Consider the following 15,931-nt stretch of genomic DNA (forward strand, 5'->3'; position numbering starts at 1 on the left):
TGACTCAAAACCAAAAATGACAATTGGTGAGGGCCAGCAGCAATTTATCCAACTGACCCAGAACTTTGTTTTTTATTATAATAATAATAATAATAATGATGTTTTATTCTCTCAAAAAGAATATTTTATTAACAAAAAAAAAAAGATTAAATAACATGCTGTTTTACATTTCGGTTGTGAAGCTTAAAATATTCTGCCTTCAAGCCCTTCCACAGCCTTCTTGACATTGACTTCTGGTTTTACTTGGATGCTGTTTATCCTCAGCATGGTGTGTGGGGTGCGCTTAACTGTAAAACAAAATATTCAAGTTCATCTTCCAGCTAATACTCACTAGTCTTTCAGATTTTAACAGTTACTGAGTCCCAACTTTAGTGTACAAAAGTGAGTAAAGACATTGAACCAGCCATGTTCTACAAACAGGAAAAGGAATATAATTCTTCATTTAGAGTTCCTTATTTGGAAAATTATTAGCAAGATTCTTGTGTCTGTCCATCTGTCTAAACCAATTAATACTGTATTTTACTAAACACCCTGCACCCTTGAATAAGCCATATGCACAGTTCATAAAAAATATTAAAATTATATTAATTTTTTGAAGTATTAATATTTACATGTCAAGTACATAATACAGAGTACATTGAAATTCAAATGCTGTGTTCTTCCTTTAATTCCCTTACAAGCTTATACTTTCCACACCCTGACATACTGCCACCATATGTTTTCTTTTTTAAATGAATAAATCCCCTCTAAATAAAGAAAAATCACTCATCCCTATTTAGCTAGAAATCTTACATTCCAGTTCTACTGTCAGTGCTAACTAACACATTTTGGTTGATATCACAGATCTGAACTGCAGCCGACATATTCACAAAGCTAAACTTCTAGTTGAGGAATTAACAAATTTTCTGCCAGAAGCCCAAATTTTTATTTATTCTGCCTCTTGAATTATGTTTTCTTGTTATCTGTGAATGATCATAAATGCATGTATTTAGAATTCAAGTTTAACAGAACAAGAAAATACAGTGTCAGATTTTTGTGAAATTCAGAATCAAGCCATTTGAGACTTCCTATTCAGTAACTTTTTTAACTTCCTGACATTTATGATATTAAAATGGCAGGACACTATTAAAGCCACTGAAGATAAGGTCTAAAATATTTAACTATTAACTTTTCTACAAAAATAAATAGCAACTACATGGCAACTGACAGTTCAGTAACTTGACATGTAAAATGATGAATGGTGGCTTGTTATCAACACACACCACTTTACCACTGGAATGCAAAGCAGAGTTACTAGTAAAGTTTACCAGTATACCTCAGAACATCAAGGTCAACAGAGAGACTACACAGAATCTCGAGGGACCAATTCTAATCTGAATCTTGGAGTGGGAAGAGTGCAGTAAGATGAATGTTTGTAGGCAATTATTATTACTGTCATGAGTGACATTACAACCTATAATGCAAAAACAGCACCAAACCCAGCATACAGCCCTACAGCTATGGCCACCTTGCATGCAGCCAGTTGAGGAATCACCTACATATGTTGGAGATGAGGCTCTCATAGCAATGAGTATGAAGAGTCCTATCTACTGGGATGTGACGCTGTGTAGTCTGGCAGAATTTTACTGGCTCAAACTTCTACCATGATCTTTGGTATAGCATCCCAGAAGACAGTACTCTTAATTAGCTCTAGAGTAATTATGAATACTATCTCCAGCAGACAGCAACAAAGTTCTATTATTTCTTAATTATTACATCTGAACTGAGCTGTAATTACAGTAGAGAGAAGCATTTGTTGATGGAATCGAAACATGTAGCACTTATAACTTACTTGCTTCATTCAGCTGAACCCTTCTTGAGAAGCCACCAGTTGTGTAGCTACTCAAGAATTTCCCCAACATGTTATGGAACCCAAATGTTTATTACCGTGTTCAAAAGAGCCCACAACTGGTCCCTATCTTGAGCCAAATGAATCCAGTCCCTATCACCCCATCCTAGCTCTATAATATCCATTTTAATATTATCCACCAACCTATGCCTTGGTCTTCCTTGTGGTCTCTTTCCTTCTGGCTTTCATACCAATATCCTATATGCATTCCTCTTCCCCAATTCCCTGCCCAGCTCATCCTCCTTTATTTAATTATTCTAATTATACTGGACAGAAGTAGTACAGACCACTATTACTACCATAGAATTAGTATAGACCACACAGCAGAGCATACCACATAAATCAGACAACACAAAAACAATAACCATTGACATCCTGGAAATAAGAAAGAAGATAAATTTGTGCTTAAGGAACAGTTAACACAAACGAATCTAACCAATAGTAGAAGAATCAGACAAGCCTATGCATGTAAATACACGTATGTATACATGCTTTACAATTCAATAATGAAGATGTGTAAATCACAACACCTGAGGATGACCCTATAAGGGTCGAAACATGTACTGGAACATAAGTTAATAAATTATAGTTGTGGTGATGGTGGAATTTGTATTATGACCCTAAGTCTATGTTCCTCTCTTAATGTCAGAGACCACGTTTCACATCCATACAGAACTACAGGCAAAATTAGTTTTGTACATTCTAATTTGTATGTTTTTAGACAGCAGATGAGAAGAAAAAAGGTTCTGGAGTGAATGGCAGTAAGCATTACCCGAGTTCAATCTCCTCTTAATTTCTTCATGAATCAAATTTTGATTTGTCACTGTCGTTTCCAAATATCTGAATTGTGCCATATTTTCAAAGGATCTGTTTGCTATATTTATGTTATAATTTTGACCTGCAGCCTGGTGATCAGGTATATCAACATACACTTAGTTTTCTCTGTGTTTACTTCTAGATCAACCTCCTTCCTAGTGCCAATTAGAGCTGCGTTTTTCTTTATGGCAGCTATGTTAAAAAATGGCTGGCTCAGTGATTAAAGCAGTTATTTAAATGCTTGTCAGTCCCATGCTTACAGTTTATCCTCTGATATTGTTGCCTCTTTTTCTTCCTGAATATTGTTTTGATGTGCGAGAGGGCCTTTTCGATAACCGTTGCATGAACCGATACAAGCTCAGAAGAGAGAATCGGTCGTCCAATCAGGGAGAAATCAGAACCCCCAACCAATAATACCTGTAACAAGATCATAAAGGCACCTGAGTTGTTTTTAGGATATTAAAGATGGTTGATCAACTGTAAAAATTACTTTTTATCACATGAGAGTATTTTATGTGAAGCATACAAGACAGGATTGGATCAGTGGATCAGAAATTCATTCAAAATATTTGTTGAAAGGGAAATGAATATCTAGGGGAAGATGGATAATATTAAACTCACTCTCATGGAATCAGGGCGTAAGGATGTGGAATGGATTCATCTGGCTCAAGATACAGTCCAGTGGAGGGCTCTTGTCTCTTGTATCCACAGTAATGGAATTTTGGGCTCCAAGAAAGGTGGGGGTTTCTTTACTAACTGAATGACTAATATCTCCTCATGAAGAACTCTGTTCCCTGCAGTTAGTCAATTATAGCGAAAAGGAAATATGTAATCAAGGCCTATTTTAGAGTATTCCCCTGAAAATGTGACAAAAACCATAAAATAACTCAATCACGACACCTGTGTTCCATACAAAATTTCAAACTGGGTACCTTCCAAATACAAATAAAAATGCAAATTATCAACTGAGGTAATCAACCTCAAGGGCTCGCTGAGAAAACTGGGTACCTTCCAAATAAAAATAAAAATGCAAATTATCAACTGAGGTAATCAACCTCAAGGGCTCGCTGAGAAAACAAGTGATGTTTTCTCAGATCATATCCAGGACATCAGGTATGCTGACCAAGGCATTCTACAGTTTCCAAAGACATTCCTGGCTAATACTGGAGATCCATTATGTAAGGCACTGCACATCATTCAGAGCTGAAATGACTAAGATACAGGCCTGACAACCACAGTTCGGTTTCTCTCTTTGCCACAATGGCCAGACCAGCTCTGGGGTATGCCTGGACTCTTATTCAGTAGATATAGGGAGTTCTTTCTCCAGGGACAAAGTGGATAGAACAGAAAGCTGGCCAATCACCTCCACCTAGATCCATGGTTAAGAATGCATGGAGCTACACCTTCCTGTCCCATCATCCCCGGAATATGGTTCTTGAAATAAGCACAGAGATGATGTTAAAATGCACTTTTCTGGATGGGTAGGGCAGCTAAAGAGTAAAATCTCAGCAAGGGGATAGACAGTAGATGAAATTATTATATTTTTTATTATATTTCAGCATCCCATTGCATTGAATGGTTATCTTTATTATTAAAGCACCCATCAACAATGCAACAATATATTTTTTTAAATATAAAAGACATCTAAAATACGTTTCTCACTAAAAAGTGCCACTTCAGTACTTTACAATGTTGTTAAAATCATAAGATGTCATTAAGACACTAAAAGCATAACTTATATACTAAAAGTGATCATCAAATTACTAAACTGTCTCTAGTTTTACATATGTTTCTTCTCACTTTACAACATGTTTTGGCCACACATGGGCCATCATCAGGCAATTTTCCTGTATACAGGAAGACTGCACTAGTAATACATATACAGGAGAAACATGACACACAAAAACTACAATGCCAGAGTTAGCCATGAGATAGAAACTAAACAATGATGACAGACAAGTGAACAGTGTAGTGGTCTCTCTAAAAACAAAAGGAAAATTGCCTGATGATGGCCCATGTGTGGCCAAAACATGCTGTAAAGTGAGTAGAAACATATGTAAAACTAGAGGAATTTCAGTAATTTGATGATCACTTTTAGTGTATAAGTTATACTTCTAGTGAGAAACGTATTTTAGATGTATTTTATATTAAAAAAAAATATTGTTGCATTGTTGACAGGTGCATTAATAATAAGGATACAATAGGTGAAAGATGTTCATAGTGTTCAGGTAATTTGATGCCCACTCCCACAGTCTGTTCTCTCCCTGCTGTAACACCTATAGTAGCTTCCTAACCATACTTTCCAGTGTACACTGTATACAAAAATAATCCCATCTCATCCAAGCACTAAATAACATTAATGTTAAAGCCAATTATAAAAGGTTCTAGTATTTCAAAGAACATAGTGTTTCAGAAACTAGATTTATTTCAATTCTCAGGTGAAAAAGTGGGAGCCACCTACTCTGTTAGCTAACCTCCAACATTGGACAAACTGTGTCATAATTACCTAAGCACATGAGATCAGGATCCATCAATAGGAGATAACAGGAAAATTCCCAATAAAAATTGTGGAAAGGCATATAGATACTTGAAACTAAGAGAGATGAAGTGGAAAATAAAGGCATCAAACCAAACCAACAACGAACTTCAGAAACATGAACGGAGAGGGAAAATTGAAGTTTTCATGTTTTGCAATATCCACCTACTGCTATGGACATCTGTGAAAAAAACTGAACCCCAGAACTAAAATCATACAGATACCCATGAAGAGTCTAACACAGTGTGGCGTGTAGACCCACCGCTATGCAATGACCACAAAATAAGCAACTATACAACAGATGTTGCTAAGTAACAGCTCCATAAACAAACATCTTTCCACAGCAACAAGAGGATACAACAATAATGGGAAGCGGTATTTTCTATGCAGTCTGTGCCAAGATGTTATAAGCAGAACAAGCTGTGAGTCAGTCAGCTTCTGTAGTGCTGTAAGTACATAAATTACTCAGTGACACTGAGAATCTTGCTGGATGCACATGGGCTAAAGTGGAGAAGAGCTTTGAGTGGACCTCTGTTGTGAACAGCATGGAGGAGAACACAGCAAACTTTTGCAAAGCTTTAGCTGGAATGCCGCTTTTTAGCAATCTTTACGGCATGTACATGGTAACACTGACTGAACTGAAGGCTGACCTGAAGATGAGTGCACAGGCAGGACAGAGCAGTGAACAAAACCCCAATGGAATCAACCACCCAGGACAACTTCCAGGAAGTAAAGAGATGCAACAGATATATCTCTAATAGCTCACAGAGAGCCAAGAAGCTGATGAAACCAGTTCCAACATCTGCAGCTGTCAAGCTACCTCCTAAAGCAGAGTTAACTTGCAACTTCTTCACCCCTCTCAGAACTACTGACACGGCTATGGAGACTTGTAACATACAGAAAAGACTACCAGAGCAGGAGGTTCCCAGAAAACCAGGTAGGCCACCACCAATAGTGATGACTTTACCACAAACCTCATTTGACTCCAAAGCGACTTGAAAGCCCAATTCAAAGGAGAGTACGATTTCCAAAATACACCAAATGGAACCCATATCATAACAAAATAAATGGCGGACTATTCAGCCATGAAATCCTACTTGGAGAACAATAATCTCCACTATTTTACCTTCTCCCCAAATTATCATGGCAGTAATACGCCACTTTCCTTAAACCACGCCAGTGGAAGATATTTCCAACAGCCCTGAGAACTTAGGCTTCAATGTTATCAACATGAGACAAATGACTGACACTCAAACAGCACCCACCAGACAAACCCACGTGGAAACCCTCCTGCTATTCCTTGCTACCTTAGCAAGAAATAAAAAACCCCAAGAGACATTCAAACTGAATAGCCTTAACCATATTATCATCAAGGCAGAGTTATACAGAGCTCAGACTGGCCTTATGCAGTGCTACAACTGCCAAAACTTTGGCCATGTCTGGGCCAACTGCAAGCAACCCCCTTAATGTGTTGTGGTGTGGTGGTGGGCACCTGCAAAGCGAATTCCCTGAAGAGACAAATACTGATCCTATACCAAGCTGCTGCAATTGAACCCTACTAGGACAGAAACCTCATCCAGCATCATACTGAGGTTGCAGTCATGCAAAAGGAGAATTGTAAAGGAGAAAGGATCCTCTGGGAGGGCGTTCACCTCACCAGAGCAGTCCTATGCAGCTGCACTGCGTCAAGACACCAGCAACCATAGGCACTGCAGGCATATAGGAAGAGCGTGTCAATAACACTGAGACCTCGCTGCAGCTTTCTGAGAACATAACACTCTTTGCAGTCTGTTGCATATATACAGGTGTCATCAGCAAAGAGACCTAGATAGACACCAGGCCGCGCCATAGCACAAGCGGTTAGTTGCTGGCTTTTCACCGCGGCGGCCTGGGTTCGATCCCAGGTCTGGTCAAGTGGGATTTGTGGTGGACAAAGTGGCGCTGGGGCAGGTTTTCTCCGAGTACTTCGGTTTCCCCTGCCAATCTTCATTCCACCAATTGCTCCACAATCACTCTCACCTATCATCTGGGGCTGGTACAATAGGCCAGAAGTGGCTGCAGTACAAGGAACTTAGTCCCATCCCACTGGCAATAAAAAATAGATATACACCAGGTGTTTGGGGCATATTGTTTATATATAGACTGAACAGTGTGGGGGAGAGAACAGAACCTTGTGGCACTCCTGCTTGTATATCCCTTGGCGTAGACATTTCACCTTCAACAGAAACTCTGAATTTTCTCCGAGAAAGGAAAGAGCTAATAAGCTTGATTAAGACTTATCGAAAGTTGTAATGTAGATAACTTATACAGCAAGTCAGTGTGCCATGTTGTATCAAAGGCTTTTCCAGTATCCAAGAATACAGCAGCTTTAGATGTTATTGTTGAAATTTAAGGTTACATGGTCCATAAACCTCATACATTGAAGTGTCGTACTATGACGGGCACGGAAACCAAACTGGCTTGCATTAATAAGGCCTTTTTCTTCACTGTGCCTTTGGACTATTTTCAGAACAACTTTTTCGAATAGCTTGCCTGTTGTAGACAAGAGGCTAATCAGGCATATTTCTTGAGGAAATTTTGGGTCCTTTCGGGTTTCAGTAATGTTATAACCTTTGCTTCCTTCCAAGGCTTTGGAACATGGGACAGCCCAAGGCAGTGATTAAATAAGTGTGTCAGATGTGCCAGTGGTCTTCTCAGAAGATGTCTGAGGCATTCGTTTGGAATACCATCAAGTCCACTAGCCTTTCGCAATTTTAATGTATTTGTTAATTTATGTATGTCACAAGGTCATAATTTCCCCAATGGAGTGCCTTCTACAGATGCAAGCAGAGCTTGGACTGTAGTCTCCACGTGTCGCACATGGCTTTCGTCACATAAGTCATGAGATGTGAACTGGTTTTCTAAACAATTCGCTATCACGTTGGCTTTCTCATCAGGGTGATATGTTATTTCTAAAGGTCCATGAATTGCAGTTGGTGCCTTTGGTCCATCCTTTTTCATAAAGCAATTTCACAATAGGCCACAGAGCTTAAGGAGTGACCTCACAGTTCCCTATTTCTGTTTCCCACCGTTCTAGCGCCTTTCTACGGGTCATTTGTCTGATGGTTTTGGCGACCCAATTGAGTGCCATTTTACATGCTTGATCCTGAGTTACTTGCCACAGTTTCCTTAACCTCCGCTTATGTTTCAGCAAACTTTCCAGACCAGATATGTCCTTATTAATGTCCGAGAGTGTAATTTTGCTTGTCAATAGCCTATACACTGAAGCTATAGAGGCAGTAAAGTCGCGGGCTGCTTTACTGGCTTCTTTCTCTGTGTTAATTTCGATTCTAGGTGAAATTAATTCAGAGGCCAAGCTTTGAAACCACTTCTAATCTGTGAATTTGTCGACCAGCTCCGAAAGACTCCTATTTCTAACATGCTCTAGCAAGTGAAAAACGATTGGTAGGCGATCTGAGTCCAGAATATCAGAGACATTGACTTCTGACAGTTGGATATTCTTGTGCACAACAATATCGAGCATGTCACAATTTCCCGTAGGAGAGTAATGGGTGGGATATCGTGGTGCTGAAATTTAACTCATTTATATGCAGTAAGTTCAGCAGTTTCATGCCTGAAGGGTTGGAAACAACACTATTCCAAAATGGATGTTTAGCATTCAGATCTCCTGCCAGTATCGACTTATGTCTAAAGCTTAAGAGCTTGGGGGTTGCTTGCAGTTGGCCTAGACATGGCCAAAGTTTTGGCAATTGTAGCACTGTGTAAGGCTGGTTTGAGCTCTGTATGATTCTACCTTAATAATTATATGGTTAATGCTATTCAGGTTGAATATCTCTTGGGATTTTGCATTTCTTGCTAAGGTAACAAGGAATAGCAAGAGGGTTTCCAGATAGGTCTGTCCATTTGGTGCTCTTCGATTGGACATCAAGTGCCTCATGTTGATGACGATGAGGCTAAGCCCTCAAGGCTGTTGGAAATATCTTCTATTGGCATGTCTGGGGGAAAGTGGTTTATTACTGCCTTGATAGGCTTTTCAGAATTTGGAAAGAAGGTGAAATACTGGAGATTATTTTTCTCCAGGTAGGATTTCATGGCTGAACAGTCCTTCATTTATTTTGTTATGATATGAGTCCCATTTATGTATTTCAGAATTCATACTCTCCTTTGACGTGTTCTTTTAGGTTGCTTTGGAGTCAAATTATGTTTGTGGTAGAAGTCATCACTATTGGTGGCATCCTACCTGATTTTCTGGGAGCCTCCTGCTCCATTAGAGTGTTCTCTGCTCCAGCTGTCTCCGTGTCCACATCATTAGTTCTGAGAGGTGCATAGACATTGCAAGTTGGCACTGCTTTTGGAGTCTGCTTGACAGCCGGGGATATTTGGATTGATTAGGTCGTCTTCTTGGCCGTCTCTGAGGTATCATTAGAGATATGCCTATTGCGTCTCTTTACTCCTGGAAGTCAGCATCCTGGGCTGTTGATTCCAACGAGGCTTTGTTCATTGCCCCATTTTGCCCTGCCTGTGCATTCACCTTCAGGATGTCCTGCATTTTTTTCAGTGTTACTGTGTACCTGCCATAGAGGGTGTTGAAAAGTGGCTTCCCATTTAAAAGCTTGCAAAATTTTACTCTGTTCTCCTCCACACTATTTACAATAATGTCCACTGAGAGCTTTCCCCCACTATAGCGAGTGTGCATTTGTTGAGGTTTTCAATGTCACTGACCACTTTTTGTACCTGTTGTACTACAGAAGCTGCTTCTGGGTTCTTGTTTGTTATGGCATGACATTCAGATTTCAGCGCTGACAGCTTCTGTCTCCAGTATTTCTGGTATTCCAGTTCCAGAACGTCCACCATCTTGGTGTACATTCAGATTTACGGGTTCTTTGTTGCGTCACAGATCACTGTGCACAGCCGCAGCCAGGTGGCAAAACTACACCAAAACCACTTTCTCCAAACAGGTGTTGGCCGTGAGTACACTATGTAACGTGAAGTCGTATAAACCACTCTGTCCAATGCACATTTAGTTCCGTTCACTAATTCCAGTCAAGACCTGGTGTAGTTGACTTATCTGCAAGACAATTTAATTTCTGCGGTTTCAATTCAAAACATATTTTGTAGTACACACAACAGATCACTCTGAATTCACTCCTCACTCCACTTGCTGCTCACTAATCACTACTGAATCTCTCTTGAATGCCGAATATAATCACTTTCAACTACCCTTTTATATCCTACACTTGGACTGGACAGAAGACACCTTGTCAAAGGTTTCAGTTTCACGTGTTAGCTAGACTTTTCACTGGCAGGGTCCATTCGTTGCCATGGGAACTCAACAATTTGGTCTCTGTTGCTTAAGCACCACCCTAGGCAATGGTCTGTTTATGTTTCGTTGCCTAGGAATTGCTAGCCATTGAATAGCAGTGGACGTTCTACAGTCCGGCCTTCCTGGAAGTACACCACAATATACTGAACTGGCGTAAATGAAAGGTGAGACTCTCTTTCATAAAATAATACAAAATGTTCATACATTGTAAACATAAACATTATATACAGGGGTTTATATCACATTTATTCTGTAACAAAATACACATATGTAGGCACTACTGACCATAGGAATGCCTTTGCTGTGAATTGTCACAGTCAAACAGATCACCTTCGTCTTGGGATCAACTGGAGGTTCCTCATATTTCTTTTTGAATTAAGGAGGGTTGTTTGGCTTGCTTGATGCCTCCTCTCCTGGAGAACATGGTAATAAGGCTGCAATAGTGCAATGACTCTTCTCATAGAACAGCTCCCTTCCCAGTAAGGATCAATGCCACTTAATCTTTGCAGGTATGTATCAATCCCAGCCAGAATTCTACAGACAATAAAATGAGTTGTTCTTGTTCTTGCTGCTGCTGTATCTGAATTTCTGAGTCAATTGTGCATCCAAATCGTCCAGTTCCTCTTCTGTAAGAGGCTGAGAATTGCGCAATATATAATTTTCCAGAATTTGGGGGGAAAACAAAGGAAAGTCCTACAATTTTTTCAAACCAGCATATATTCAAATTGGCATATGTCAAACCATTGTAAACTAAAGGTCACTATACATTATTTGCCACACAATAAAGGTGAAGTGGGGATTCTTTTACCTTTTCAAGTTTAAGTTTGTCTCCAATTTGTGGAGCCCAGTTCCCCTCTATGATGATTATATCCTCGGTTGTAACTTTAAACTGCTTGCCGCATACGTGCACAACAGCAAATAAGCGTCCCTCTCTCTGCTGCTGCAGCTGCTTGTTAACTTTGGAGATGAGCTCTGTCAATAACAAAAATTTGGTTAACTACAGTGAATTTCATATTCAATACATCTCTGGAAAGAATTATTTTCATTGCACTAAACTGAGGCTTCAACTATATGGGAGTTATGAAAAATTGCATCATGGTATTGTTCACTGTTTTATAAGACTTACTATACATAATTACAATAAAATAATTTACTTACACGGGAAATCACAGTAATATTTTCCACATATAAATATTATTTCATAACCAGCAATATCAAATTAATCAAGAACCAATTTCTAGCAAAGAGAAACATATGAATATGTATTGCTGTTTAGGCCATAAATACATTAATTCATGGCAGGAGTTTTAGAGTGTTGAAAATTTCTTACATTACATGCAGGTTTTTTTACAAAATCAAAATTCACTGAAGACAAGTATTAATATTATTTATATTGGGGTTTGGCCACAACCAGAAAAAATCCACTAAATATACGATTTCAACAAATGCAAGAATAATGAATCAGAATTCCACTGCACGAGGTTTAGTTGTATCTGGTGTTGGGAAGTTTATTTAATCCTTAAGAAATTTCAAACTTCCTTTCTTCTTCTTCTTTCCTTTCATCCATTCTGCACTCTAAGGCTTTAAAGACTCTATTTCTTCCAAATAATATATAACATTCAGTTAATATCTCGTAGGAAACACATTATGTCTCTGTTAAAGTCCAACTGGTTAATGCTCTTTGGGGAAACAATCACTGTTTAATGTGAAAACCATACATAACACACAATACTAGCCAGAATGCAGAGGTTTAGTGTCTCGAAGCTATTGCCTCTCATTCAAAAAGGAACCCTTAAAAACAATAATGAGGAGCTAAATGTCACAGACACATCACTGAGTTCTGCCAAAAGGTAACAAGGACCAATACGATAAAAGCACAAACTTTTGCAATTATGTCTTTTGGCACATTCATAATAAAAGGCTGCCAACCTGCACAGCAGCTTCTCCGTGTCTGTCAGTATGTATGTCTGCCTACATGTAATGACTGAAGAACCAATGAAAAATGTTCATGAAAATTTATATTCCGGAGTTTCGCTGAAATTTGTAGGCATTCCTTATTCTGGTTAAAAACAGATATAGTAATGGAGATCACTATCTTCTAGGATGTAACACCATGTAGTCTAGTAGAAGTCTGACGTTTCAGAGAATCATACTGCCCCCTTCTTCAGGGCTGAAGAATGAAGCAAGTAGCCAGCAAGAAGCAGGTGGCAAGCCCAACAGTCGTCATTTTAAATAAAGACCAATTATCCTTCTACAATTGCTCCAATCTATCACCAATCATCTAGGGCTGGTACAATGTGCCCACTTGTGAGCTCAATGCCAAGGAACTCAGTCTTCCCACACCACAAGACTAAACAAAAAAATACATGACGTACACATTTTTTTATCAAAATGTTCATATATCTAGGACTACATTTTTTTTAATCTTTTAGCAATGTGTGTGTGTGTTCTAATTTTTAAATTATATGTGTAACTGGAACATGGCTACATAAATCCTTTTCCAGTCTCAGTTTTCTTCTAGAAATGTATACTGCATATTGCAATCATAGGGTCTGCCACATAAAATTACATGATGCAGTTCTAACTGCTGTTTCTGAAGCAGTAAATCTTACTTGGAATATAACTAAAACCAGAACTGAAATCCATCAAGTGCAACAATGATTTTAATAATAAAATAAAACCTTTATATGTTTTGGCCAATGATGTCCATCATCAGAAGGGGACCAACACTTCAGAGGAAAAGCTTCACATGTATTATGTGCATGAGTTTTCCTGTAAATGTTAAAAAACGAGTACAGTGGAACCTCGCTTAATGAGCACCTCTCATAACGAGTAATTCGCATAATGAGCAAAACAATTTGTAAAAAAATGACTCGCTTAACGAGCGACGTTTCGCATAACGAGTGACAAGAGGGGAAGTCCCGGATTGTGCGCTTGCTACATCAGTCTGTATTTAGCACTCGTTCCGCTAGCATCTTAGTGTCGCTTGTGATCACACATTTTTCCAAACTTGTGTTCAGACATATTATTTGTGATTTTTTTGTGCAAAGTTTAATAACCCTTTCAAAAATGTCCCCAAAGAAAAAGCCGCAAAAGACAGCCATAAGAGAATAAAAACAACCGTAGAAATGAAACATAAAATCATTGAAAAGCACTACAAATTTATTTAATGATAATCCTGTGTCACATTTTCACCAAATTTTGAAGCGTCGGCAGAAACAAATGTCTCTAGACATCTTTCTAGTAAAAAAGGATTAGATATGTATCATAGATAATAAACTAATTATTTCGATTTTTTTTTTGTTCTCTGCAAATCGAATTCGCATTCCAGGTTGGTTCATTCCACATAGAAGAAAAGATGAAGATGATTCACACTCCTTAACAATGTATATATAATTTTCTTTGAATAAACGTTATACATAACATTTTTTGAGTATTTTTTTCGACATGGAGCACATTATTGTATTTTACATTAATTTACACGGGAAAAATTGTTTCACTTAACGAGTGTTTAGCATTACGAGCAAGATTCTGGAACGAATTATGCTCGTTAAGCGGGGTTCCACTGCATTCAGTATTGCTTATGATAATTTATTGGGAAAATCAAATTTGTAGATGTTACATATCACATCAAACCTCTCTGATGCTTTATTTCTAATAAATGTTCATAATGACACTAAATGCTAACCTTGTTTTTGAAATGCATGTATTCAGTTACTCCTCCAGCCACTGCCTCTCAGACAGATGGGCTTCTGCTGCTAATGCAATTTGTAAATCGACAGATACTTCTATAAATTTACATTTAAATGCAAAAACATTACCTGATTCAATTATTTCTGTTTGTTTATTTTGACCTTGTGCTGGTTTTACTTTTGCCATTGTTGTTTTGCATTCATGCTGATTCCACAATTTGCCTCTGCCTATTGAGATCAGTACATAAATACTCCTAAGAAATTCAAGCGATTAATAATAATGTGTAGGATTTGAGGTTCTCACACTGGGAGTCATGAAGAGTTCTACTTTCTGGCATATGACACCATGTAGTCCATTAACCTTTATGAGCCGAAAGACACTGTATGGGGACCTTTAAAGTAAAGCCGAGTGGCCGAAAGACACCATATGGGTATGCGCAGTCCACGCGTGAGCACAGTGTTTTAAAATCTAATTTTAAGATAGAAATTCTTCTTCTACTTACATTATTTTTGGACACCAGCTTTATAAGTAGACTGTCTTCCCTCCTGCATCATCTAACTGAATGTTGCATGTCACTGAATGCAGAGTCCGACGTCGCAATTCATGCACTTTTTCCGTAATTAACTCTGTTTTCCACGCGAAGCGCGCACACGCAATGTTAGTCTCGTATTAGCAGGAAGTAAGCCAGTGATGGCGAGTGGTGTCCTCTATTCATAACACTTATAAAACATCGCAATTTCAACTATGCAATATGGCGCCTTTTCGCATTGAAGATGTCAAAATTAAGAGGTCGCTTGTAAATCACACCATTCAGAATGCGTTACCATTTGACTGTTTCTCTTCCTCTTCTGTGGTCTCTGATGACGCTAGTATCATATTCTGTGTCACTGGCAGGGAATGAAGATGTGAAACTGTGGTGGACCGCCACAGAGGTCTAGCCTCGGTATGCCCTGCAGTAATAAAAATAAAGTCTGTCATTCAGTTTCTTTCACAGTGACATGTAAACAGAAGCATGTTGGAGGAGGCAACTTAGCTTCTTTAGACAATGTTCTGGAGTATGAGTAAGGTGACACAAGGCCTGCTATTTTCTGACAGTCATCGATGACCTCCAGACACAAATCAGGAATGATATTCACTATATAATGAGCCATCTAAGCAGCGCCAAGAAGGAAAATACTTCCTGAAAGCTATCATTTGCTCAAAAAGTCAAAAACTACCCACCCTTTTAATGCTCAGGTACTAATAACTCAACTGTAGGTATTTCAGTCTGCTAAACACTGTTAATCCCACGTACATTTAATAGCTGACAGAAATGTCTCTGTGTTAAAAACATTGAAGGAATCATCAATGACATCACCATCTTATCTTCTGCCATATTAAACCTAGGTTGGTAGCCCTTCTTAAATTCTTCAGCTGAACGGCCATAAAGACTTGGTCTACTACAAAGGAGCAAATTCTGCCAGCGCACTCACGGCGGAACAAACTGCCCTTTTCAGGGTCAGCCAACTTCTGAACATCGGTATTCAACATAGCTTCACAGCTATTATGTACATTCAATTTATACAATTTAATATATACAATTGTTACAGTTTTACGTGGTTGTCTCTTAGAACATCGACAATCCCACATTGGTGACTCCGACTCAGAAAGGACGCTGCTGACAGTTTGCCAGCAG

The 15,931-nt window shown here is 38.7% G+C and overlaps 1 protein-coding gene across 3 annotated transcripts in view; it reads right to left on the bottom strand.

Moving 5' to 3' along the window:
- LOC111872975 (39S ribosomal protein L21, mitochondrial) overlaps positions 1–15,931 on the bottom strand; it is a 34,959-nt gene that overhangs the window by 3,983 nt on the left and 15,045 nt on the right. For 2 of the 3 annotated variants that reach the window (XM_023867310.2, XM_023867312.2), the window contains exons 2-5: positions 15,081–15,206; positions 11,372–11,535; positions 2,965–3,121; positions 81–287 (exon numbers count right to left, since the gene is read on the bottom strand). In XM_023867310.2, the coding sequence (XP_023723078.1) occupies positions 184–287; positions 2,965–3,121; positions 11,372–11,535; positions 15,081–15,206 (551 nt within the window). In that variant the 3' untranslated portion in view covers positions 81–183. Of the gene's footprint in view, positions 1–80; positions 288–2,964; positions 3,122–11,371; positions 11,536–15,080; positions 15,207–15,931 lie in introns of those variants that run through there. The other variant, XM_023867311.2, reaches the window with a different exon arrangement.

This window comes from Cryptotermes secundus, unplaced genomic scaffold, assembly GCF_002891405.2.
Source record: "Cryptotermes secundus unplaced genomic scaffold, Csec_1.0 scaffold1266, whole genome shotgun sequence".
NCBI lineage: Eukaryota > Metazoa > Arthropoda > Insecta > Blattodea > Kalotermitidae > Cryptotermes > Cryptotermes secundus.